Here is a 26,545-nt window from a genome sequence, read left to right as displayed (position 1 = left end):
GAAAATATATCCAATGATTATACAAATGTTGTATGTAAAGAGATTGTAAATGTACCATATCTTTTTTTAAAAAAAGTTGTTAAGATTATACAAGAGTTGTACAAAAATTATAAACGTATTATATCTCATCTTAGGGTTAATGCTAAGAAACAATATTTTATTTGACATTCATTCAAAAAAATGATGCTCCATGGCACATTTGTAATTTATAAATTACAAATATGCAACCATAGATAATTACAAATGTGTTATGGAGCATCACTTTTTTTTTCGGATGAATTCCAAATAAAGTGCTTCTTCGTAGCATTAGTACTCCTCATCTCTGTCAGGGAGGAGGGAATTACTTCTCGATCCTCCTCTCCCCACCACAACCCTTGTGTTTTCCTTCTCACCATCCTTTCTTTGTTATTTTATTTTCCTTTAGTTATTCTAGTCTTTTGTTTAGGTTATTAGAAGCTACCGAAAACCACAATCCCCACCACCCACGTGTGCCTCCAACTCCTCCTCCTCCATTGTCGGCTTCCTACCTCGCTCATATAATTAAGTTACACATGCCGCCACTCTTTTTGTTCTTTTATAACAGATTTCTTCCATCACAACACTTTTGGCTCTCCTTTGTAGAACCTTTTTGTTCCACCAAAAATTTCATATATGGATCTAGACCTCAACAATACCTGATCTTTATGGTTCTCTACACCACCGCCCCAGATGATGTCTTCTCGATCTTTACCTTTGTAAACCTACCTCTTACTCTCTCACATGAGTTAAAGTTCAAATGATTTTTTTTTTTTTGTTGATACCCCTCACATGATCACATCCACCATAAGTCCATAAGCTACTATAACCAACTTTGATAGCATTAATTCTGATTGCCTTTTACGCCTTCGAAAATCCCTTTTAGAGCTGTAGTTGACTTGCTGTCAAGCATGGATTTTCCTTTTTGTCTTTGTATTTTGAATTTATAATTTTATATTTTTATAACTGTGTTGTTTGTTTCTACTTATTCTTACATATTTTTTTTTAATTTTTTTTTCTTCCCTCAAATTCAACAACTCAATAAAACAAGCACCAAAACCGTATTTAACTATCATAGAAGACCAAAGGGGAAGAAATTAACTAGCTGTATAATCGGTCCCAACGAAGTAGAATATTAACTTTAAAAAAGCACCAAGCACATTCATGCCAACATTTCTGCAGATTCTTCCTCAAAAATAAATATAACATGAGGAACTTTGTGGGAAGCAACATCTGTTAATGTATTTTGCTGCACGGGAAAGAAAAATCAACATAAAATAAAGCGTATGGATACTTTTGGGAATAATTTCACTCAATCTGGCCCATCAAAAGAATCAGGTCAATACCGGCACAAGGAGAAGATAGCAGGACTCTCGGGAAGTCCTATCCTCAGAAATAAACACCAAGTAGCTACTCTTGAGACTACAGGACAGAAGGTATATTTTGATTGGGTCTTAAGAATGCAGACAACTCGAGACCAAGAGTCAATTAATGCAAGGAAGATCCACTATTTATTAAGTTAAAAAATAATATTGTATTCTACTGAAAAGTAATAAAATTTGATTAATCCAAACCCTCCATTCTCCTGTTATTATCATGTGATTTATTACAATATAAATTACTAACAAAGTACGTTTTTAGCAAATATGGAGCTCAGACTCTCAGAGGGTCAAAGCTTGGGCTAAGAAGCAAACCCTAACAATAATTGGAGAAGATCAGGCCTAATTAGTAAAATAAACTAAAGCTTGATGTAACCATTCTTGATCATCCACTCCAAACTCCAATGGTTGTTCACGTTTCTAAGAGTCCAGTAAGCCCACCCAAATGTTGCTCGCCCATAAACATCTAGCTGGGCCTTCGCATATCTTTGATAATCCTCTTTTGTGGCTCCAGTAACTTGCCACTCAGCTACCCATTCACCTGCGAAAAAAAAAAAAAAAAAAACAATTTCCTCATGATAATCCGGTCCCATTCACAATATACAGTAGAATAGTATAAATTTTTTTTTTTTACGTACCCACAAAAGTGAGGGGGCCATTTGATGTAGTGACATTATTGAGCTCCGAGGTCCTGTTTATGTTGATGTAATCGATGTTCTCCTGGACGGTCAAGTTGTCAAATCCACTCCAGAAAAGGTTGTAATAATGGACATCTATGACCGACCCCGACATGCCACTGGCAAGAGGGAAGAGCTCCCTCGCGTCGCTCTGTCCTAGCCGGTTCGACATGACCACATAAGCCTTGGCCGAGTGCTTGCGGACGGCCTCATAGCCAGCCTTGTAGTATTTGGTCACGCTCTCAAGAGACGCTCCTGGTGCAAGAGGCTCGTTGATGAGTTCAACCGCGTAAAGGCTTGGGTTCTTTGTATACCTGGCAGTCAGGAAGTCTATTACAGCAACTGTCTGTTGAATATTTTTATCTGTTTTGCCCCATTCCTGAGAGCCGTCTCTGGAAGAGCTGTGCTCCCACCCATTCTGGGACTCCGGAGCGGCGTGTAGGTCTATTATAACCTTCAATCCATATTTCCTGTGGAGATCATAATAGTATAATTTATAAGGTACTGCATGGAAATTCTTGGGAGGCTGGGAGAAAGATTTGATTTGATTTGATTTATACTGGGATTTAAGTATATATACATACTTTGCCCACAAGAAGGCATTGTCCAACGCTTTCAAGGATCCGGCGACGTAGGGCTTTGGCGGCGTCGGATCGCTTGCGATCCACCAACCAACAGGAATTCTCACGGCGTTTAATCCTTTTTTTGATATGAACTTGAAGTCATCTTCAACAATGAATGTGTCCCAATGCTCCTGAGATTCATACCATCATATTTGTCATTTGTCACACACAAATCTGAATTATTTACGTACATGTGTAATAAAATGCTGTGCCTCATGCATAATCAGGAGCGGATGGAATCAAAATTTTGTTAAGGATATTACAGTTTTTGTTATAAATTAAATTTATTTGTTTAATTTTTAAAATAGTTGTATTCCCATCATTTTCCTATTTTGATTTGAAAACGTTGACATAAAAAAAAGTAATGGCGGAAGATATTCAAAAGTCTCTCTTTGATCTGTTCCATTCTTTTGGAATGGTCAAAATACACAATTCAACTAAAAAGTCAACCAATTCGGGATGTCAAACTATCAAAACGCAAGCTAGCGGTGGGGTATGGAAGACCGTGAATGACGCAGCATTTGAAGCCGTAGACCGGTTTAAGGCTGGTGGGCATTACTACTTCTTTACATTTTCAAAGGAAGAGGGAAAATTAGCAAGTGTAATAATACAAGGTACTAAAAAAATCATTTGGAGTTTTCAATGAGGAAAAAAGAAACTATTTTAAGGTTGATTATTCTACTGATCATATATGTGAAAAGACAGAAGGGAACCAATTAGACTTGTGTTGGTTGATTAGTGCATTTCAAGTGTTTATGGTTGATTAGTGCGTTTCAAGTGTTTACCCTCATAATTTGTGGGGCTCTATGTGGTCCATAGCCATTGGTCACTTGAAACTCCCCCTGCAACCCTCCAGCAATTGTCATCTCAAAAACTGATGGATCATTGTCTCCCCATTCGCTATTCCCTGCAAAATCTGCAGTCACCAGTTCCTCTGTCTTCGCCTGAGCAAATTCATAATTATCAAAATCCTCCTTGTTTATAACTCTTAACATGTCATGCAGAAATTGTAGAAAACTGATGCTTATTTTATGCTGGATTACCTGCAGGAAGAATCCATTGGGTGCTTTGATACGAACACGGCTTAAATCATCTGATTTTCTGACAATCTCGAATCTCTCAGAATTACCAGGAGTGCTTGAAACAGCAACTACATCAATCCCCTTCCCATTGCTGTCCAGCCCCACGAACTGGTTGTTAAAGACCCTGAAATTGAAACTTGTCTCATTTATCCTCCACAACTACACAAAACAAACAAAACCGCATATGTCAGTTAAAATCAAACAACGTTTTTCACTCTCAAAATCATAACCCTCTGACCATGTAACTTACTCTAAATGTCTCCCATCCTGAAGCAGATGTTCTGTTTGCAACTATTATGGTTCCTCCTCCAGTCTCAGCGCAAAGATATTTCCCAGTTGTTACTGATTTGAACTGAAGGTTGGTTCCATCCTAGAAAATTCCAGAAATGAAAACAAAAACTTGAAAGTTACAAGAGGGATATGGTAAATGAGAACCAAGAGTCAAAAAGGCAATCATTTTGATGAACAAACCAAGAAGTCCTTGTTGGGGATGCCATCAAAGAGAGAAGGTTTAATCCATCCTTCCGTAACGAGCCAACCTCCCAGATTAACAGCTTTTACCCGAAAGCTCGGATCTGCCCTGCCATGAGAAAAAGGTAAGACACCTATAACAGCAACTATGCTTAGTAGCAGTATTCTTGAATTCATCGCCATTTGATATCTTTTCGTATATTTCATATGCTGGCTTCTGTGTGTTTTGGACGTATATATAAGGATCAAATGATCAATGAGTACGTAAGAATATATAGCAAAGTCAAAACCTAGAAACTTTGACCAGTTAGAGTTGAATATAATTTGTGGATATAATTGGTGCGTGCATGCGAGAATCAACTAATAATTTGAATGGTCTTTACAATATATTATAACCACCGAATTATTAGTTCAAATAACCCCACCTCAAAGCTGACTCGCGGCCATGCCATTCTAGAATGACTTCTGGAAATTAAGCCAGCATACGATGTATGAGACTTTGCATGATAAAAATGCAGAAGGGTATGGGTGATCTAGACAAAAAAGACTTCTGGTTTCGACTAAATCAAGGAAGGCAAATCCAAAGTCTCAAACGTACGTTGTTATTTCTATAAAAAAAAGAAAGTCTCAAAAGTTGTGCGCCTTTTCCTCCTCATCTTCTTATCCGGCCGCCAACGTACGCTCAGTATATAAGCATTAGCCGTTAAGCATCATGTTAATGATTACAAACAATATGGATTCATTTTCTGGTCTAATTCCTCATCCTATTCGCAGGAAATCCAATGCCAGCAAGCATAAAATAAAATCATATATTAGAATAGGTTTATTATAAAGTTGATCGTTGCACAACACCCACACGACATGGCACAACACCCCCTCACATGAGAGTGGACCCCACATAGTGTTGTAAAACTAACATTTTCCTAAAAGAAGTGCTTGCACGTCCTGCGGCCACCTTTTTCCACTTTTTTTGTGTTTTCAGTTGGATTTTAGAAGAGTAATCCATCCGGCGGATCACAATCTAGAAGGAATGATTCTAGTCAATTATCAAATATTCCTTAAATTAAATAAAAAATAAAAAAAAAAAAAAAAAACCTCCCCTTTCCTTTACAGTAGTCAAGATATCATACGTTCACAATATTTGTACAATTTCTTTTTTCAAGCTAACCATTGGATTTGTTTTCATACATGTGGATCCTACATATTCAATGGTTAATTTAAAAAAAAAAAAGAAAAGATCCGATGATTAATTTGAAAAAAAGATTACACAAGAGTTGTACGTACAGAGATTGTAAACGTATCATATCTTTTAAAAAAAAACATTGTTAAGGTTATATAAGAGTTGTACAAAGGTTATAAACATATTATATCTCATCTCAGGGTTAATGCTAAGAAACAATACTTTATCCGAAATTCATCCAAAAAAATGATACTCCATGGCACATTTGTAATTTATAAATTACAAATATGCTACCATAGATAATTACAAATGTGTCATGGAGCATCACTTTTTTTCGAATAAATTTCAAATAAAATGCTACTTCTTAGCTTCACTCCTCATCTCTGTCAGGGAGGAGGGAATTACTTCTCAATCCTCCTCTCCCCACTACAGTTTTCCTTCTCACCATCCTTTCTTGGCTATTTTATTTTCCTTTAGTTATTCTAGCTAGTCTTTTGTTTAGGTTATTAGAAGCTAGATCTACTGATAACCACAATCTCCACCACCCACGTGCGCCTCCTCCTCCATTGTCGGCTACCACTCAACCATCTATCGGATTCCTACCTCGCTCATATAAGTTACACATGCCGCCACTCTTTTTATTCTTCTACAGCAGATCTCTTCCATCACAACACTTTTGGCTCTTTTTTGTCGGGCCTTTTTGTTCTACCAAAATTTTTAGATTTGGATCTAGACCTCAACAGTATCTGATCTTTATGATTCTCTACACCACCGCCCTAGATGATGTCTTCTCGATCTTCACCTTTGTAAACTTACCTCTTACTCTCACATGAGATAAGTTCAAATGAATTTTTTTTTGTTGATAACACCACCCCCCCCCCCCCCCCCCCCCCTTCACATCTACCATGAGTACTACAACCAACTTTGTTAGCTAGCAACATTAATTCTGATTGCCTTTTACGCCTTCGAAAATCCCTTTTAGAGTTGTAGTTGGATTGCTATCGAGAATGGATTTTCTTTTTTGTCTTTGTATTTTGAATTTTGTAATTTTATGTTTTTATAAGTGTGTTGTTTGTTTCTACTTATTCTTACCCTTTTTTTAAATTTTTTTTTTTTTCTTCTCTCAAATTCAACAACTCAATAAAACAAGCACCAAAACCGTATTTAACTATCATAGAAGGACCAATGGGGAAGAAATTAACTAGCTGTATAATCGGTCCCAACGAAGTAGAATATTAACTTTAAAAAAGCACCAAGCACATTCATTGCCAACATTTCTGCAGATTCTTGCTCAAAAATAAATATAACATGAGGAACTTTATGGAAAAGAATTGAAGCAATATCTGTAATATATTTTGCTGTGCGGGAAAGAAAAATCAACATAAAATAAAGCCTTAGAGTATGGATACTTTTGGGAATAATTTCACTAAGTGTGGCCCATCAAAAGAATTAGGTCAATATCGGCACAAGGAGAAGATAACAGGACTCTCAGGAAATCTTATCCTTAGAAATAAACACCAAGCAGCTATTCCCGAGACTACGGGACAGGATGTATATTCTGATTGGGTCCAGGGAATGCAAACAACTCGAGACCGTGAGTCAACTCAGACAGCCAAGGTCCGGGACAAACTTGTCCAGAAAATCAGGTATCAATTATCTCAATAAATTCGAATTAGGACTTTACTCTAAGTTAAGTTGAAGTAGAAGTCATAATCTGATTAACAGTCCTATCCTCGGTAGAATTGGGACATAATTCTTAGTCCAAGTGATAGGATTCCTAGTCCAAATCTTATCCCAGATCTTAAGGGATCAGATCAGATTACATATCTACTAAATGATCAAAATCTAAGTAAAACTTTGATTACACTCCTAAATCAAGAAGAAGTGGGAAACACAACTCATGTTTGACTCCACCTCTTTACCTATAAATAAGCCCATACTCCAAGTATAAATTTAATTTTTCACAAAAGTTAATTTAAGAATCAGAGTGAGACCTCAGGAGGGTCTCTAGTAACTGTATCAACATATACTTTTTATATTTTTCTTATATATATATATATTGAGATTGACAACCGATTGATGGTAGTGACATTTACCTAAAAGTAAGATTGGAAATGAAAAAATGAAATTCAAGTTGTAATCCCGCAGCCCTGGCCAGTGGCCACAAACAAAAGGTTATGGAATTATTAGTGGAGAAAACCCAGTGGCACTTGTGTGTGAGTGGGGGTCTAAGATAAACGCCACGTGCCAAATTCGAGCAAGTATAAAAATTGTTTATTCAAATACATTAAAAAGAGGTGAACAAAAGGAGATGAGACGATCGATTATAATTGCCTATCTATTATAAATGTTTTTTTGTCTGAAGATTCATTCATAAATCCGTTAAAAAATACATTAATTAGCTGACTACGTACTCACTTCATAGAGGAATCAAAGCTTGATTTGAACCCCCTTCCCTTTCTTTCTATCCTTTTGCACTGCAATTGAGTTGGTGTGACGCTGGCGCTGAGTGAGCAATTAGGAAATTAAACAGCTCTCTCTATTCTCTAATAGCTCTCTAAAGAATGTTTTTTTTATTGATAAAATCAAAAAATAATATCAAAGATAAAGAATTTTCTTCATTAGATTAATCTAATGGACTATAAATTGATTGCAGAAGAAATTCTTTATCTTTGATATTGCTTATAGCCATTTTCAAAAGAATGAAGTTTCTCATGTACAGTTCATGTGAAAACCCATCTGATCTATGCACAAACCAGCCTGGATCCTCAATTTAATATTTAAATTATTATCTTAATATTAATTTTTGAGAGCGACTCGCCCTTGGTTTAATTCCCTCCCATTTTCTCCCATGCACAATCTATTATTTGTCACGCCACCTAAATATAATCAAGAGGGTCAAACATAAAGAAGATGATTTTATTCCAACCACATTGAATTGCTCTCTCAACTGGTAACTCGATCACTCTCTCAACTCAATCACTCACCCCTCTTTCACATGTCCAACTGCCGACCACCATTATTGCCACTGCCACTAGCACGATCGCCACCATTGACCGCCAGCCTCCATGTCCGACTCTCGACCCTTAAGGTCACAAACCCAAGTCACCACTAGCACCGACCACTATAGTCTCAACGTCCAACGTTCTACCATAGTCCGTAAACTGTCATTCCATAATTTTACCAAATGGCTCTTTCATTATTCAAAATATTTATGCAAATTGTCATTCCTTATTCTCCATTTGTTTGGGTGTAAAATGGTTTTCGTTATAAAATATTTTCAAAGAAGCCATTTTTCAAGAAAATATTTTTCGCCAAAAACATTTTTTGGTGTTTGGCGTGTACATATGAAAAATCACAAATATTTTTAATATTTTCATTCAATCATATTAACTTATAAAAATCAATTTTTATTCACAACATGGAAATATTAATGTAAAATAATTTAAAAATTACCGATGACGAAATTCCGTCACTGACCGACAGGATTCCTGCTACTGTTGCCGAATTTCAGTGAAGGTGGCCAGAATCCGGCCAGAACAGTCAAAATTCGGCCGTTTTCTATCACAGAAATTTGGGCTGACCGGATTCTCACAAAGGTGACCAGAATCTGGCTACCGTGACCGGACGTTGTTGGAATTCAGCACTAGTCAGATTCTAGTGGTGGTCGACTGCTTGAATGTGAAGGTTGACTATGTCGTTTAAAAGAGGGTTGAATGCGTCTGCCGTCTAGAGAAATTGATTTACGCTTTTAAAAGCGTAAATCATTTTCCGAAATTTACTAAGCATATTTGTTCAAATGTAAATCATTTTTCGGTTGACTATTATTTTTGCCCCCACCAATCACTAGAAAATACCGAAATCATTTTTCAGAAATCATTTATGTTGAAACAAACGGAACAGTAGTTTATTAAGTAGTTAAGTACCCCTCATTATTATTATTATTATTATTTTTTAAAAAAACTTTAATGGGCCAAAAATTGCATTGGGCCCATTTTCTTTTCTTTTTAACCCGAGGCCCAAGCCAACTATTTCAAAAGGCCTAGATTCCAAAAAGGTTAGAGAATTTAATTAATTCATTTTCGACCCATTTTACTTTTCTTGGGCTTTCTCTCCCAACCGGGCTTTTCTCTTGTACAAAAGCCAACCTGTTTTTTCGAAGGGTATTACAATTCCAAGGGGCATGCGCATACACACGATTGTGATGCGGGACGATGGAAGGTATACGATTGGGACCAATTCAAGACAGGGACATGTTAGACCCGATCCCTTAATTATTTTTTAATACATATCTGTACAACTAATTTTTAAATTAATCATTGAATTTATAAGACTTAATATGAATCCCATAAATTTAATGATTAATTTGAAAATAAGATGAATAAAAAACAGATAAAGAATGAATTTATATCATTTTTCTTCGAAGTATGGACAAGGACTTTGAATTGAAGACCAAATTTGCCTCATACAAAAAATGTTCATGCTTCCACCAGATTTTGTTAGCCATTTGGCCGGATTGGGATTGACAAAACTATGTGTATATATATGCTTTTCAATGTCATTTTTTTATAAGCCGGTTTTTAAATGTGAGTTATATTTAATATTTGTATCATTTGATATGAGAGCCGCTATAACGTCAAGTATGACATTGGATCCAAATCGTTGAGTATGGGAATGAATGAATTATAACTTTTTGGTTGAGTCCTTGTAAGCCAATTTTAAAAGTGAGTTTTACCCCAAATTTGTAGTAGGATATTTTCTAATTAAACAAAGTGAAATTCGTCCTCAAGGACCTTGAATTGAAGATGAATTTAGACTTGTTGAAGTGCTGGGAAGAGAGAAGTGCTTGAGACTCAATGCTGCGAAGGATTGACGGTGGTAGTAGTTTTGAGTTGGACGTCATATGGAATGTTCTGAATGAAGCCACAGGCATTGATTTTCATATGGCAATCCAGAATCAGAGATTCAAAGAGTAATCGCTTAGCTCAAAGGTGGGTGTAACAATTTTAGATGTAATAAATCAATATCAAATCTATCCGCCTTTCCTTACATCGGTATAGTTTTTGGTATGTCGTGGAAAACACGTTTTACAATGTTCTTTACGTCTCTTGATTTCTGCAAAACAAACAAAGCCAAGAGAAAGTCAGTGTTTTCTGAATAATAATCTCTTGCATAATAATATTCAGTCCCTTTTTTCATAACTAGTGCAAGTGCTTATTTATAGGCTGAGAGGTAGCGACAAACCTGTATTAGGATTATCCCCTTCACTTGACGGCTTGACCTAATATTTAATTAAGGTTTTACCTGTGGGCAGATGTTGGCTTGGAGACCCATAACCTTTTTGAGTGGATTGGTTTGAGTTAGATTATTCCCAACACCTTAAATGATTCATCAAATTTCTTGTCTTTCTTCGTAGTTAGGTGATATGAAGTTTTTTTTTTTTTTTTTGTTTATTGAAGTATAATTTTTCAAATTATGAGCGAGTTTGAACAAATTGTGAGACGGAAAGGGAACAAGAATGTCTTACAGATTGTGAAACGGATTTGAAACTTAATTATATGGAGATGAGTATAAGATAATGAAGAGGTGGATGTGTAAAATGTCTCTTTGAAAAATTATATTTTAATATGATGCTTATTCTAAAAGCTTAAATCGATAAGAATCATTTAATTTATATTATGATTGTTTAAAACCACGGATTCATGATGATGCCAGGAGGGTTTGGTCCACGCACAGAAGTCTAATGCTGCAACATAAACCCTGTTTACCATGGCAACATTAAAGACTTGGTTGGAGAGGGTTACTCTAATTTAATTATTTTTTTTAAAAAAATTATAATTTATCTCACCAATAAAAAACGGCCACCTGTCTACGATAATGAGAGACCTCTCATTTTTTTAATTGAGATATAATTCTTTGGCAATTTTTTATACAACTAAAAACACAATTATCTTACGTGACAGGAAATTATAAGATAATTGTGATTTTGTTTTTTCTTCAACGAGCCTATGATTCTTTACAACATAGAATAATTGTATTTTTAATTATATAAAAAATATTTTTAGTTGTGTAAAAAGTTGACAAAAATCATATATCTTCTTAATTAATTAATTAATTAATTAATTTATTATTATTTATGTCATACGTGAGCTGTGTGTTCTCTATCTGTCCTCTAGACGAAAGAACGCGTAGCGGCGGGGCGCGGTATTCTCGTTTGCAAATTTAGGCTGGACTACACCCGATCATTGCTTTACTTCTTTTCCAACCGACCTCTTCACTCAATTGCCCCCATGTGAGCACCGACACCGCCAGCTGCACACAATCACAAGCCGTGTTGTCTCCACTGCACCCGTCCTCCTCTTACCTTTTCTGCACTCGCCTACGTGTCCTCCCCATCTCCCTCTACCACGCCCCAAGCCCACCAACCATCGCGTGGCACGCTCCTGATATCGCAAAGCAACGAAACACACATTTCAGTTTTCGGTGCGCGATTTACACAGCGAGACATCTCTAAACGCGCTTTTGATTCCCACCCCTAAAATCTCTCCGCTACTTTGCTCAACTCCAGTCTTTACACTCTTTCCCCATTTATCTCTCCTTCACTTTCCTCAGACTCGCATTCTCTTAAATCTCTCCGAATCCGAAAGACCCAAAGGCGAAGAAGCAAGAATGGCCAGAAGGGTGTTGCTATTTGCGCTCTGTGTGCTCCTCCCGGCGCTGTTGGTTAGCGCCACCCGCCCAACGAGAAACCCATTTGTAGTGAAAGGGCGAGTGTACTGCGACACCTGCCGCGCCGGATTCGAGACCTCGGCCACTACCTACATCCCTGGTAACATTACATTTCACTTCTTTTTCATTTTTTCAGTTTGTGGGAGGATAGAAATGGGTCCCATTTGGTAGATCTGAGATTTGCTTGGCGAATCTAAGGAACTACATGACTTCGTCTCTGTGATGGGTTTCGTTTTTGGTTGCTATTTTGGGCGGATGATTGATGGGATCTGACTGGTCTTGTAGTTAAATGCTATAACGGTTTCATTGCAGCGACGATCTGTGCTTAGAGAGGGTTTAATCATATATCTGGTTGTCATAGTGGTAGAAAAATGGATACCATATGCCTGACATTGCGTGTACTGTATGTCTAAAGTAATGTTTTAATCAAATCAAGACCAACGGAATAATTTTTTTTTAAAAAAACTGCAGTTTGTATAATGGGTCTTCAACAAATGAGAAATTAATTCGTTATGAAGGCGGCGCGCCGACTCCGTAACATCTAGAAATGATCCTCTCGCTGCATTTGTGTATATATGTAATATACTTTTTTCTTTCTTATTTCTAAGAAATTGTTTTGAACAATGGAATTGCTCATTGCCTTGGATAAAAGTTTAATGGGAAAAGACATTTAACATCTTCGAAAAACATATTTGCTTGCTATTTTGTAGATGTAACAGCATATGGTTGACATAGGTGGTCATTAGTGTGGTGTCAACACTGACCACAACCTATTGTTCATCGGAAGAGGTTCTGAATATTTGTTGAATATTTTGGATGCCCTGTATTATAAAGCCTGTTTGCGCCGTTTTTATCCAAGTAAATAGTATCATGTTTAACATGAAAGAGGGAGGGCTGCAGGATTTGGACCAGGATACTCTAGATTTCCTGGGATAACTTCATGATGGAGTTCTTAATATTCTAACCAGTATTTTTAATTAAATAGTTCAGATTTTGTAATCTCACTATACAGCGTGGCGGACACTATGAATTAAGAAAAAATTGAGGATCTTTTATCGAAAAAAAAATTAAATTATTTGATTAAAAATAATTTTGAAGAATTTCATCTGAATCCATCATTTTTAATCTTTCTCCATTGTTCATGTTTTCCGCAGGTGCGACGGTTAGAGTGGAATGCAAAGACAGGAAAACAATGCAACTCGTATACAGCAAGGAGGGAACAACCGACTCGTGTGGAACCTATAATATGTTCATCAATGAGGACCATGAGGACCAGCTTTGTGATGCCATGCTTGTTAGCAGCCCCCAGCATGACTGTGCAGCAATGTCCCCAGGGCGTGAGCGTACCCGTGTCATCCTCACCCGCTACAATGGGATTGCATCAGACAATCGTTTTGCCAATGCAATGGGATTCATGAAGGACAAGGCTTTGTCTGGCTGTGCCGAGATTCTCAAGCAATACCAGGAGTCTGATGAATAGTTCTGCTTCAAGTTCTTCCAAGTTCCTCTTATGTGTCTAGTTATTAAGCTATGTCTGGCTTGTGCTAGTATGTATTTACCTTATATATCTTGATGGATTGCTATCTCAACATTTAGGGTGAGTTAATTTCTTTGTTGATTGAACTCTACTATCTATGAAATTGCAGTCACTTTCTTTTAGCTTTTAGAAAGTGCAGTGTATTGCTAATTGCCTCAATAAATTCATATTCTTTAGGCTTCTGATAACGTGCTGCTGTACATTGCTTGGATAATTTCTCTGACCTTGAGTATATTGTAGAACCCTGCTTCATAGTGGTAGGGGATCTGAATTTTTGGGTCTGCTTCGAATTAATGAAGCCTGATGTGTCCCTCAGCTTCAAACTACTTGGATTTTTATTTATTTTTTATTTTTTGGATGAATTAAATCTTTTAGATGAATTAAATCTTTTATAAACCAAACTCAAAACATTTACAAACCCTCCAGTGAATACTGGAACAAAAATCTCAAACAGAGAATACAAACAAAAAAAACCCAACAGACTGCTAGAAACAGCAGTTGTCTAACAGAACACAGGAACAAAATTTGATAGCGATAAAGTGCCACTTCCCTCTCAACTTCTTCTTTTTCTTGCTTCAACCTTGCTATCTTCACTACTACAAAAACAGGAACCAGCAACACAAAAAAAAACCTACAAGTGCATCAAAGGCTGCAATCCCCATCTATTAACAAGAACTCTGCTATCAACTCTTGCCCACACCTCCCATTTGATCTAGCCACTCGATCTTCCTCTGATCGTGGGATGTTGCCATGAAGAAAATCTTAACAATGGCTAAAGCTGCAACAATAGGCCACTATTTTCCTGCCGACCAAAGCAGAATTAGCAAAAGTAAATCCCGGCCACCAGAACACCACCAACAGAGCAGCCCGAACAAGACATATCTGCAACCTCAAGCTAAACTAATAGCCACCAGCCTTGAACGAACTTCCCATCTAATACAATTCATAAGAGATTCTTCAGTTTTGGGTGAGGAATTATGCAGAAAAGCATTCTTCTGTTTCCAAATATTATACACAGTAGATCCTAAACACAGCCTCCCCAAATTAGCTCTAATACCTCTTCCCCTTAAATCCTTTAAACCCCAAACTTCAATAGTTTCCCAATCCAAAGGAGCATTTGGAATGGAACACTCGGACATGATATTTGTCCAAATTCGACTATTGAAGCTACACCTAAAGAAAATGTGTTCTCGGTTCTCTTGAGCGCCACGACAAAATAAACACAAAGTGCATCCAGTGTAACCCCATCCACACATTCTCTCCTTAGTGACCAATGCATTCCGAAAAACAAGCCACAGAAAAAAGGAATGCTTAGGAATAGAGAATGGAAACCAAACCAATTTCCACCATCCTACAGACGGGTGCACCTCTCTAAGCTTGTCCCAAGTATCAGCACATGTATATTGTCCATGTTTAGCATTCCAAACAGCTAAATCAGTATCTCCAAGTTCAATCTCAAAGAGTTTGCTTTGAATTACAATCAAAGCATCTGAACAAGCATAAGGCCAATTCCACTTTCCATTTTTTATAGCAACTTCAAGTTTAGACAGTAAAGGAAAGCCTGAAGCATGAACAATACGGTGGCCAAAGGTTTCCAAAAAATACCTTGCAGGGTGCCAGTGATCAAACCATAAAAATACCCTAGAACCATTGCCAACTTTAAAGCTAATAAAACGCTTGGCTATATCAAACTACTTGGATTACTATGCAAAAACTTTTAAGACTTGCATTGCATGAGAGTTTTAGGGTTTAGGAAGCCAAGAGTACTATAATAGAAATATTATATAAACTGACAACCTGATTCATCGATATAAGTTCTATCAAATCAGCAAATAAACCCAGTTGGATGTTCCACTGAAATTCATATATCCATGCTTTCGGGGTAATTAAGAGCATATGAAATGTTCTAAAAATTACGTTTTAAATGCATTGAAATAACTATTTTTTAAATCAAGTGTCTTGAAATTGCAAATCTAAATGGACCATAAGTTGGCTATCTTAGTGAGCCAGTGGCAGACATCTTACAACATACGGTATAGAAAAAATTAAGATCAAGCTTGGGTTTTGTTTTTGGATGCCTCTTAGTAAATGCAGGTTTTTGGATGATCCAGATCGAGCGACATGACAGAAGTGTAGCTCCCATTCCCAAGTTGGCTTGATTGATTCTAGACTTATAGTTGTGTAGTTGAACAATCTTTAGCCCACCTGAACTTGGGAAGCTTTTTTCTTTTCTGTATGATGATAGTGAAGTAATCGGAATTTCAAGTGTGTAATGATTCCTTGAGATTCCATCTAATCTATTCTTAACTAAATGATGAAGATTAATATCGAGATTCACACAATCTCATCCCGAAAGTGAATTTACACGTCAAAATCTCCTGTTTCAGTGCGTTAAAGTGAATTAACTCTTTTTCCTTTCCTAATTTTTTGGAGTTTTTTCTTACTAATTGAGGTTTTTTTTAAAAAAATAATAAAAAAAAAAAATAGAAGTGAAATCTATAACATATGAAAAGGAAAAAACTAGAAAATGAACACTAAAAGAATATAAATAGAAAGTGTTCTCACGAATACAATGCTATTTTTTGTTAAGCACTAGCTTTCTTATTTTAATATTTCATATTCTATATATTCATTAGTTATACACACAGTTCGTTGACAACAATACATCGATTTGTAACTTCCTTCTTATTTAACAAAATTCATACTTCATTGATAAAATCATAAAATCAATGATCAATGATCAAACAAGAGCAACTTGCTCCCTGATTACAATACTATATATACAATTCGAAATTTTTTTGACTCATATTTTGTCTATGATATGTTTAACTGCCTCTTTAACTAAATCATGAGCAGTTAAATTTGCATCCATTTTCACATAATCAATTATGCCGCATGTCATCTTTTATTTTGTCCACGAGATGTCCAAATCTACAATTTTTTTTTCCCTCTGCTTTGTTTGCAATGACAATTTGTAGAGCATCGTCTTCCAAGAGTATATCATAAAAACCCATCTCTTTGCTAAACTCCACTGCACGTATGGCTGCCAAGCTTCTGTCACAACAGGTTCTACCACTATTTATTTTTTATTTCTTGTGTGTTTTCTGCAGCCAAAACAATACCTTCATAATCCTAAGCAATATACACCCCTCATTTTAATCCACAGCTATGTCCCAGTTAATTTTAACCATGCGTGTACAGAGCTTCTTCCATTGTATTGGCATTAGGGGTAGAACTCCGCACATCAGGCTCTCGTGCATTGATTCTCCTAAATTCATCAAGGGAGTCATTGGCTTCTCGAAATACTTGGTTTGGGTAAGCGAAGACTCCTCCATGCACCACTGAATTATGTCGAAACCATATTTTTCGTGCCACTACCACCATTAACAAAAGTTATGCCAAATCACATCGTCCCAACATCTCCTCAACCACATGGAGAAAAGTGAGTTCATCTCCAATACCTTTTTGTAACTTCTTCGTGATAGACCGCCAAACATCTCTCACAGATGGACAACTCCATAGCATATGTTTTACAATTTCATCGTCTCTTCCACAAATAGGGCACTGCGTATCAGAACTACACCTCTTCAAAATAATTTTGTTTTCATTGGTAGAAGGTTATTATAAGCTCTCCACATAAACATTTTAACACCATTCGAAAATTTAAAAGTCCATATCGCCTTCCAAATTGAAACTCCCTCTCGTGGCCTTGACCCCCCACCACGTCACATTAATTGTATCTCATTTTCCATATGATAGGCACTTTGGACTGAAATTTTTTCATTAGTTGTGCATCTCCAAATTAAAAGATCATTTGGTTGTAGTGGGCTCAAGGAAATTTGGTAGATGACTCATGTCTCATCTTCTTGGAACACCTTTGTGATCAAATTGGAGTTCCACCATTTTGTTAGGGGTGGGTATCGGGTAAGTTGGTGTCGGAAATAGCATTTCCGATTACCGACCCGCCATACCAACCCGCCATTGTCGGTAAAATCGAATAATTACCCAACATCTTTTCATTAAGCTTCATTTTTTAAATTGTCTAATAAATCGGGAAAGTCGGTAAAAGTCGGTCGGATAAATCGGTAACAGATGGACTTTTCCCAATTGGGCTTTTCAAAATTGGGCTTTTTCAATTGGTTTTTTTAATTTGAAATTTTCAGTTTTACAGATTGCGCTTTTTAAATTGCCAAATTGGCCCACAATTTTACATGTCTAATTTTTAAATTGGATGTTGGATCCAACTTAACTTCCTAACTTTAAATCTTTGATCAGTTTGATGGTTTTTTTTTTAAATAAAAATGTTTGATGGGTTCTTAATGAATGTAAATCATTAATAGTAAATGTAACCAAATTACCACATCCCAATAAACCCAACCAACATACCAACATTCAAGAGTTCCAGCAACCAAACTACCACATTCCAAATTTCCAATAAACTGAATAAAGTGAATGTAGCAAAACATACCAACATAAGTATATGACCAGATTCCAAACTACTTTCTAATATTCAAATTCAAAAAAACAAAAAACAAAATACATATATTAAACAACCCAACAATAAACCTTAGAAGTTCAACCATTTAAGTGTTCAACACACAAAGTTGATACAAATTTAAAGGTCTAGCAAGCATAAAACTTAAAAGCAAGCAAACAAAAGTATAATTCAAAAGGAAAGCAAAACAAAACAATTCAACCCATTCTTAAACAAAATCAAAAGGAAAGCAAATTAAACGATTACAATCATTTCAAATCTCAAAATCAAGTATCATTGTATCAACCATTCCAAACCATGAGCCACATCGAATAGAAATTCATAAACCTTCAATAATCAAAAAAACCAACCCATAAACATAATTAGATGTTAGTGATCAAATAAAAATAATAAAAGACCATACAAAGAAGTAAATATCAAGTAAGATAATAATAGGATGTAAAAAACTTACCAAATACTTTCAACAAACATTCTTGACCAAGTGCATCCCTCGAGCCTTACTCGTTGTCAAGTGTGATGGAATTAGACAAAATTTCTACCACAATGCAATTTTTAAAATATTAGTAAAAATCAATTCAATCAATTGAAACAAATAACAAATATTAGTATATTACTTAAGTCAAGCTTGTAGCTCTCTTCATCTTCAACACTAGACAAAAGCAAGTCCCTGCCTGGCTCGTCATGCTCACTCCAAGTAGATCTCAACCCATTTTAAATACATATAAGAACTCCGAAAACAATCAAGACACATCACTACAACAAAAAATACAGCTAAGGATGCATCAACATAGCAGAATCCCCGTAAATATCATACCAGTTCAACAATCAAGAACTAGTATAAATGTATAATAGTAAATTACCACTTAGCAGCAGAGTTGAGCAGTGCACCACCAAATCTGAACAACTACTGAAAAAAGCACTGTGACTGTGAAAAACAAAACGGATTTGTTAAACCAAACATTAACAACTATTGAAAAAAAACTAACAAATCAAACAATCTAACCTCAGGGCCTTGAGAAATTGGACGAGTTGAACACGGGGGGGTTACACTGTGAGTCCGTGACAAGTAACAAGGAGACTCCGGAACATCGAACACGAGAGTGGGACTGTGAGAGAGAGGACGCTGGATGGCCGAACGGGGAGAAGGGTGAACGGGCTAGGGTTTGGGGAGATGGCGACGTGGGTCTGAGGGTCGAGTGGAGTGATTCAAGGGTTTCCACAAAATTAGATTATATAGGTCTTTCAAAACGGCGTCGTTTTGGATCCTAATCGAAACGACGCCGTTTTAGTTTATACACAAACACGAGGGAAAAATGATGTCGTTTAAATAAAGCACTGAACGATGTCGTTTCGCCTTGGTCGGGTCGGGTCAGCTACCAATGAAAAAGTCGGTTATACCGATTACTGACCGACAAAATTTTGATTTTTTCTTTTAAAAATAAAAAATAATAATAAAAAAAAGAATAAAAAAAATTCCAAATTTCGATTAAATATTTAAGCGATAGGTGGTCGAAGTCAGTTCGGTGACGATCGGCAGATAATCGGTAGTCGATAATCAGATAATTTGCCCACCCCTACATTTTGTGTCTTGGTCAATGAGCTCTGTCACCCTTGCATTCTCCGCTAAAATTCGCCTTGGGAATTGGACAGGAAAATATATTGGAGTCGAAAACCATTTGTCACCCTATATTTGTATATATCTCTTCCATCACACACACCCGCCATACAATCCCATGTTTTAGCAAATCACAGGTTGACAATAAACTCAGCATGCAAATGACGGTCATCTTCCAAAATTAGCCTTCAAGTTTGAGCTATGTGGATAGTATTTTCATTTGATGATAGTTGTTGCCAAGGAGTTGGAATTATGTAAAAGCCGCCAACATTGTTTGGCTAGGAGAACTTTATTGAAAATCACCACATCTCTGAAGCCCATCCCACCTTGAGCCTTAGAAATATCTATATAAAAAAAGAAAAAATAAAAAGACAGACTGTGGCTTAAGCCTTTTTTTAGAGGTCGGTACTCGTGTAATAATTCCTGAATTCTCCACATGATGAAAAAATAGGATAAATTACTCATTCAAACTTAATTCATTGGCTTAAAATATAATATGCATAATAATGAATTTCTCTACTCAACTAATCACTAAAAAACATTTTAATAACTGCCCCGAAGCCATCAAGTCAATTTCCGTTGTTATAGATAAACACATATTAAAGCATGTGTGACGGCACCAGACTCCTCCATCGATGTGTAAAAATTGAAAATAAATTAAATTTGAAGCTTTATTTTTTGCATTATTATATGAAGACATGATGATACATCTATAATTTCTTTATAAATTTTGTACAACTTCAATAACTTTTTTTTTTTTTTTTAAAAAAAAAAAACCCATTAAATATATAAAAAAACAAAATTTAATAGTTAATTTTTTTTTTAAAAAAAAATAAAATTATAAACGTATCTAATATCTTCACCCTATTATGTTTGTTTTTAAACACAAGCTCTGCAGGAAAAAAGGAGGAGTCCGAAAAGGCAACGCAAGACAGATGCCAAAACGCAACAGTTGTCTTAAGAGCATATTCTTTTAAGCCGCCAGCACAGTTGCGATATTCTTTTAAGGCCTCGTTTGGGCACCCACCTAAACGTTGCTCCAACAATTTCTGCTCATTGCATAAAGCACGTGTAATATCAAACCCCTCAGGCCTCAACCGATCAAGCAAAGAAAGGTTGAATTAGGTGGGTGTTTTTTGGAGACTTTGAAGGGTTGCTTTGGTAGGTGTTCAGTGGGTAGGTGTTAATTATTTTTGTGCTTCAAAGATTTTAAAATGAAAGCAAAACATGTTTTTCTTTTTTGGGAGTCAAAATCATACAACTTTGATTTTGAGTTTTCCGTCAAAATGCATGTTGACAAATAAACATTTCAAGTGTATTATTTTTTAATTTTTTTTTTTTTCCCAGTATTGCTTTGAATTTTGATGGAGTCAGCTCTCCATAGTCCATACTACTGAAGCTTGCGACTATATAAAAACAATAAAAAATAAAAATTCTAACCAACCCTTCATGAAGTTGTAGGAACCAAACACTCCGCAATTCTAACCGGCCCTCGATCAAGTTATAGGGACCAAACCCCTCCTGCACCAGGAAGAAGATATTTTCCAAATTCTTTTAAAAACTATATGTGGAAATGGAATGAATAAAATGCCACATCATTAAAGAACCTCTTTTATTTATATAAAATATATATTTATTTATCTAAAAAATTAAAATAATTAAATTTAAAGTTTTACACTTTTACTTCCAGCACAAGAAGAAAAGAGAATAAACTGTGCCTATCATAATAGTCTTTTGGAATTGGTAAAGAAATTAAAATCTTGTCACGTAAGTAAATAACAGAATATTCCCATATCTTTTGGACTTGGGTTTTTACAATGGAGCTTATCATAGTCTTTTCACTTCAAAACAAAAATAATAAACATTAAACAACAACCTTACTATATTTCCTTTAATAAAAAAAAAAAAAAAAAAAAACTATATACCATCAAGAACAAAATTTGTCTCTAACCCAAACTAGGAAGCTCCATAAAACACCCCCAAATTTGTCTGTTACAATAAAAGCAGCGCCAACCGGGTGAAAAGAGCAACTTGTCACCATACTGTTCCTCCCATAAAGCGCATCTAAAGACGAGTATACAGCAAAGAAACTACAATTTCTTCAATATATATGTTTTGCATATATTATTTGCCATCTTTCCCTCTCAATATTTTTTGTTGAAATGGAAGTGTAACTTCAATAGACGTCTTGTTCTCCGCCAGACTTTCTCGTAATAAACTCTTCCCTTCCACCCTGTTAGAACTTTTCTCTGCCTCGGTTACGTCGCTTGCTCCTATATAACCAGGTAATGCTCCAGTACCCATTTTCTCAATCATCGAGCTGTTTGGTTTTATATATTGCATTTGTTGCTCCTTGGCATTTTGGTTTCTGGGTCGTTGTGGTATTTGATTAATACTTGCGGAAGGTGCGTTCTTTGTGTTTGTGATTTTTGGATTATGATGCGGTTGTAGATGGAAAATTTTCATGTTTGATGTTGGTCTTGTTTAATCTAGGATTTCTTGGAAAACCTATGTGGGTAGATTTTTTTGTTCAAGCTTGAGAACTTGGATGTGCTTGTTCTCATCTCACCCATTGCTTTTCCTGAGCAGAATATTTGGTTTGGATCTGTAAATTCTATCTGATTGCTGTCATGACTATAAACATTTATTTATTTTGATTAGATCACTTTTCTTGTTGTTAGTTATATCTGAATTATATTTGGATCATGACCGTGAAATAGGTAAAACATACTTTTTAAGCTTGTTGCCTCCGATTTATGGGTTTAGACTTTGTGGGCGCTCCTTCAAAACTTTGGAAAGTTATTCTTTTTAGTCTATTATGACCAGTGATTTAGAATGGAGAAAATCCCATAATTATGTGATTAGGAGCATGTTCAATGGAACTGCTTTAACTTCCTGTTCCTCTATTTTTCTTTATATTTTTTCTTTTTGGACATTTTCCCCTTATTTTTGGCCATGGGAATCCATATACAATATTCTTTTGTTCCATAAGCAAAAAGAGATTTCTATTTGATGCCATTCCTTTTGTATTTGGTAGAGCTGAAGTATGTGCTGCCAACTTTATGCTTTATTATTTTCCGAAATGGAAAGGACTCGTTTATATAATTTTGTATCCTTACATCGATACTTGGGATATATTGATTTTCAGAATGGCTACTTCAGCATTTCACCAAGCCCTTGGGACTCTTCATTCCCATGGATATCTTAACAACTCTGGTCTTCGCCATGAGCTTGGGGACAATTCACTGAGATTGATTTCAAAGGGTTTCAAGGTTGAAATTGGACTCTCAAGAAGGGGATGTTATCCGTCTGACCAGAGGAAATTTGGTGTATTTCAAGCCTCAGCCTCTCAAACTTCAGTGTTTGAACCAGTTTCATCCCCCTCAAAGAGCAACACCAGTAGCTCTCAGAAGAAATCTAGTAAGCATATTATATTGTATCTAATTATCATACATGATCAGGCTGTTCATTTTGTGGAATCTTCTAACTGCTGTTCTGTTTTTTCATTCAGATGAGGTAGCTTTGATTCTGATTAGGCATGGTGAGTCATTATGGAACGAAAAGAACTTGTTCACAGGTTGTGTTGATGTCCCACTAACTAAGAAGGGCGTGGAGGAGGCAATAGAAGCTGGCAAGAGAATCAGCAATATACCTGTCGACATGATCTATACATCTGCCCTGATTCGAGCACAGATGACAGCCATGCTTGCCATGACCCAGCACCGTCGTAGGAAGGTAACTTTGGGAAATATCTTTTGGGTGTTCAAACTTTGAAGGCAGCAATTTTTGTACATGGGTGTTAAATCATGGAAGTTAATGACATTTCAGCTGGTGATACTGAGTATCTGATGTCCACATAGAGTTGAATTGGCCCTTTATGATTGGTTATTTGGCTAGTAAATATTAGGATTTTAAGATATTAATTAAAAGATTAAATTAATCATTTTTCATCAACTTAAACATTTGATGCAATTAGTGATTTAATTTGTTATCACAACAAAGGTCTTGAATTTGAATTTTGACTCCATATTATACCTCATATTTAAGGAAAATATTTCACGTGTTAAACTCAACTTATTGAAGGAGAGTCTGGACCACATGTAAGGGAGAGTATTAGGATAAGTAATTTTCTATTAACATAAACTTTTGAGATAAGTAATGATTTAACTTAAGAATATGAATTTTGAATCTATTTCTAAACACTCCCCCCTCTCTAGAGAATAAATAAATAAATAAAAGAAAAGAAAAAAGAAGAAGAAAGCATTACCAAGTTGTATTATGCTCCTTACAAGTTCATCTTGATGCCTTAGAAGATTTGTGTCTAATCTCCTTTTATATGTCAACCTATTAACTCTCAGCCTGCCTGCAGGTGCCAATTATTATTCATAATGAGAGTGAGCAGGCAAGGACATGGAGTCAAATTTTCAGTGAAGACACCAAAAAGCAATCCATTCCAGTCATAGCAGCTTGGCAATTGAATGAAAGAATGTAATATTCTGTCTCTGCTTGAATAATTGTTTTTCTTGCCTGTTGTTAATTTCCACTTCAGGCTTTTCTGCAGCTATAAATTGTCCTTTCTTTCAGGTATGGAGAATTACAAGGTCTAAATAAGCAGGAGACGGCAGATAGATATGGGAAGGAACAAGTTCATGAGTGGCGTCGGAGTTATGATATTCCTCCTCCTAATGGCGAGAGTTTGGAAATGTGTGCTCAAAGGGCTGTTGCTTATTTCAAGGATCAAGTATGCATGACTTTTTGCTTCCCTATATGTAGTTCTCTTCTTATCTGTTTCTATTCAATATGATGTTTTACATCCAAAACCAATCCGATATGGATCGTAGGTTCAAGTGATCATATACCATTCTTGTGCTGCAGATTGAACCCCAGCTTCTATGTGGAAAGAATGTTATGATTGCTGCCCATGGGAATTCATTGAGGTCCATCATTATGTATCTTGACAAATTAACTTCGCAAGAGGTAATACTATTGGGATTTCCAGCATTTCTGCGTACTTTTTTTTACAAGAAGAAAACAAAGATCATCCGCCCCTCCCCACCTCTTCTTTCCTGACAGGTTATCAGTTTAGAACTATCAACCGGAATACCCATGCTTTACATTTTCAAAGAGGGAAGATTCATTAGGAGAGGAAGTCCCGTAGCACCTACCGAGGCAGGAGTTTATGCTTATACTAGGGTATGAAACTTCTGCCCAATATTTGTTTTTTTTTTTTAAAAAAAAAAAAAAAAAAATCTGTTCTCCATCAGTATATTTGTATTTTGTATATAGTTTATTCTCCATATTCTTTTTCTTTTTTTCTTTTTTAATTTTTTTTTATAAGTAGCTTATACTCCATATTCTGAGGTAAATGGTGCCACTCAATGATAATAAAGGCCCTCATGGTCCATTTTTGTTGTTGAGAAGAAAGGGGAAAAGATGGAGCTTAATTTGATTCTTTAATTCTGGCAAAGGTTGCTAAGACCCTTTAGAATATATGTTTTTGAAGGATCATTACCAATAGCCCTTAGAAATTCTTCGTTCTTTCACTTGTTTTCCGACCCCGATTTTAGGCTTTGATACCTTTGTTGCAGGCATGGGTCTGCAATTATTTGGCTTCAATGCTAGTGAGAAAATCTTGTTACGATAAAACATGCGGAGTATAAATAGTGGTGAAAAAACGGTAGGATGGAATAATAGGGATAGATATGCTTCATGTCACACAGGAAAAAGGAATGGAGAGGAAGTGTAGAAAAAAACTCATAAGAAAATGTACTTTGTCATCTTTTCTTCCTTAGGAAACCAAACACAGGAAAAGAAGAAGAAATTCTCTAGTGATGAACTAAACTTTGTACGACACAAAATGTAACTTCATCTGGAAAGTTTTGATTGGCACGGTCATTTTCTAGACTCAAAAGTTAAAACTTTTTGTTGAATGCAACAACTGACTAAACCGTAAGTGTGTCACGAAATGACTTGAAATATATATATATGAGCCTTTGCAAAAACTTTAGCTGTCGGATTAGCCCAAGGTATCAGTTTCGGAGATAATAAATGCCTTCTATGAGATTATGGTCTTTGATGGTGCTCGGTCATGACCTTGAGATTAAGGCCACATCCTCCAAAAGATCAAAGAAATGGTTGAACCATCTGGAAACTGATATCTTTTTTCTTTCTCTCTTTAATTATATTCTCGAGGATAATCAACCCAAGTAAAATCCTAACACTTCTTGCACTTGAATTTTGTTGCAGAATTTAGCTCAATACAGGCAGAAGTTAGATGAGACGCTTCATTAATGCGCCTTTTGAAGTATAGGTAACCTCAATTACTGGTTTTCTTCGGCTTCTAACTCCTTTAGTAGGCTCACATTTTTCTCAATGTATTATTCAGGGGCTTACCTGCTGGTTTCATAATTAGAGTACAAGGAAAGAATTGTTCTTGGTACTGCTTTGTGGGAGCTCGTTGCGTATCCGTACAGTCTACGACCAGTAGATCAGAAAGCTGGCTACTACTTCTGTGTGCTTCTTGTATGCGTGATCAGGCCTAGATTTACATTCCTGTAGTAGATGTGTGGAAGTATAGACTTTTAGACATGTATTTTTTTTTTTTTTTGTTTCCCTCTTCTAAAGAGTAAAGAGTAAAGACCAATATTTAAAAATTGTAATTGGTAGAACTGCAATACGAATATCTTTTTTCCACTACGAACTTTTATTCTTGGTTGCAGTGTTTTTAATATGCTCTATGGTA

The 26,545-nt window shown here is 35.9% G+C and overlaps 3 protein-coding genes across 4 annotated transcripts; 2 read left to right on the top strand and 1 right to left on the bottom strand.

Moving 5' to 3' along the window:
* Positions 1 to 1,507: 1,507 nt before the first annotated feature.
* LOC133853730 (probable glucan 1,3-beta-glucosidase A) lies at positions 1,508 to 4,475 on the bottom strand. Its single transcript, XM_062289754.1, has 7 exons — positions 4,248 to 4,475; positions 4,027 to 4,146; positions 3,738 to 3,935; positions 3,480 to 3,638; positions 2,656 to 2,825; positions 2,033 to 2,541; positions 1,508 to 1,935 (listed from the first exon to the last, which is right to left on the bottom strand). The coding sequence occupies exons 1-7, from the start codon at positions 4,452 to 4,454 to the stop codon at positions 1,754 to 1,756; spliced, it is 1,545 nt and encodes a 514-aa protein (XP_062145738.1). The 5' UTR covers positions 4,455 to 4,475; the 3' UTR covers positions 1,508 to 1,753.
* Positions 4,476 to 11,913: 7,438 nt separating this feature from the next.
* LOC133853719 (pollen-specific protein C13-like) lies at positions 11,914 to 13,881 on the top strand. Its single transcript, XM_062289744.1, has 2 exons — positions 11,914 to 12,256; positions 13,311 to 13,881. The coding sequence occupies exons 1-2, from the start codon at positions 12,097 to 12,099 to the stop codon at positions 13,634 to 13,636; spliced, it is 486 nt and encodes a 161-aa protein (XP_062145728.1). The 5' UTR covers positions 11,914 to 12,096; the 3' UTR covers positions 13,637 to 13,881.
* A 7,932-nt stretch (positions 13,882 to 21,813) lies between these two features.
* On the top strand, positions 21,814 to 26,499 carry LOC133853708 (2,3-bisphosphoglycerate-dependent phosphoglycerate mutase 1). 2 transcript variants are annotated; one of them, XM_062289722.1, is made up of 9 exons: positions 21,814 to 22,088; positions 22,952 to 23,223; positions 23,315 to 23,538; positions 24,173 to 24,291; positions 24,388 to 24,544; positions 24,679 to 24,780; positions 24,877 to 24,996; positions 26,050 to 26,113; positions 26,189 to 26,499. In XM_062289722.1, the coding sequence occupies exons 2-8, from the start codon at positions 22,953 to 22,955 to the stop codon at positions 26,092 to 26,094; spliced, it is 1,038 nt and encodes a 345-aa protein (XP_062145706.1). In that variant the 5' UTR covers positions 21,814 to 22,088; position 22,952; the 3' UTR covers positions 26,095 to 26,113; positions 26,189 to 26,499. The 2 variants fall into 2 exon arrangements, with proteins under 2 accessions (XP_062145706.1, XP_062145715.1); XM_062289731.1 differs by lacking the exon at positions 21,814 to 22,088 and adding an exon at positions 22,120 to 22,208.
* Positions 26,500 to 26,545: the final 46 nt, after the last annotated feature.

This window comes from Alnus glutinosa, chromosome 1 (assembly GCF_958979055.1).
Source record: "Alnus glutinosa chromosome 1, dhAlnGlut1.1, whole genome shotgun sequence".
NCBI classification, from domain to species: domain Eukaryota; kingdom Viridiplantae; phylum Streptophyta; class Magnoliopsida; order Fagales; family Betulaceae; genus Alnus; species Alnus glutinosa.
This window is presented reverse-complemented; position numbering and strand designations above follow the sequence as displayed.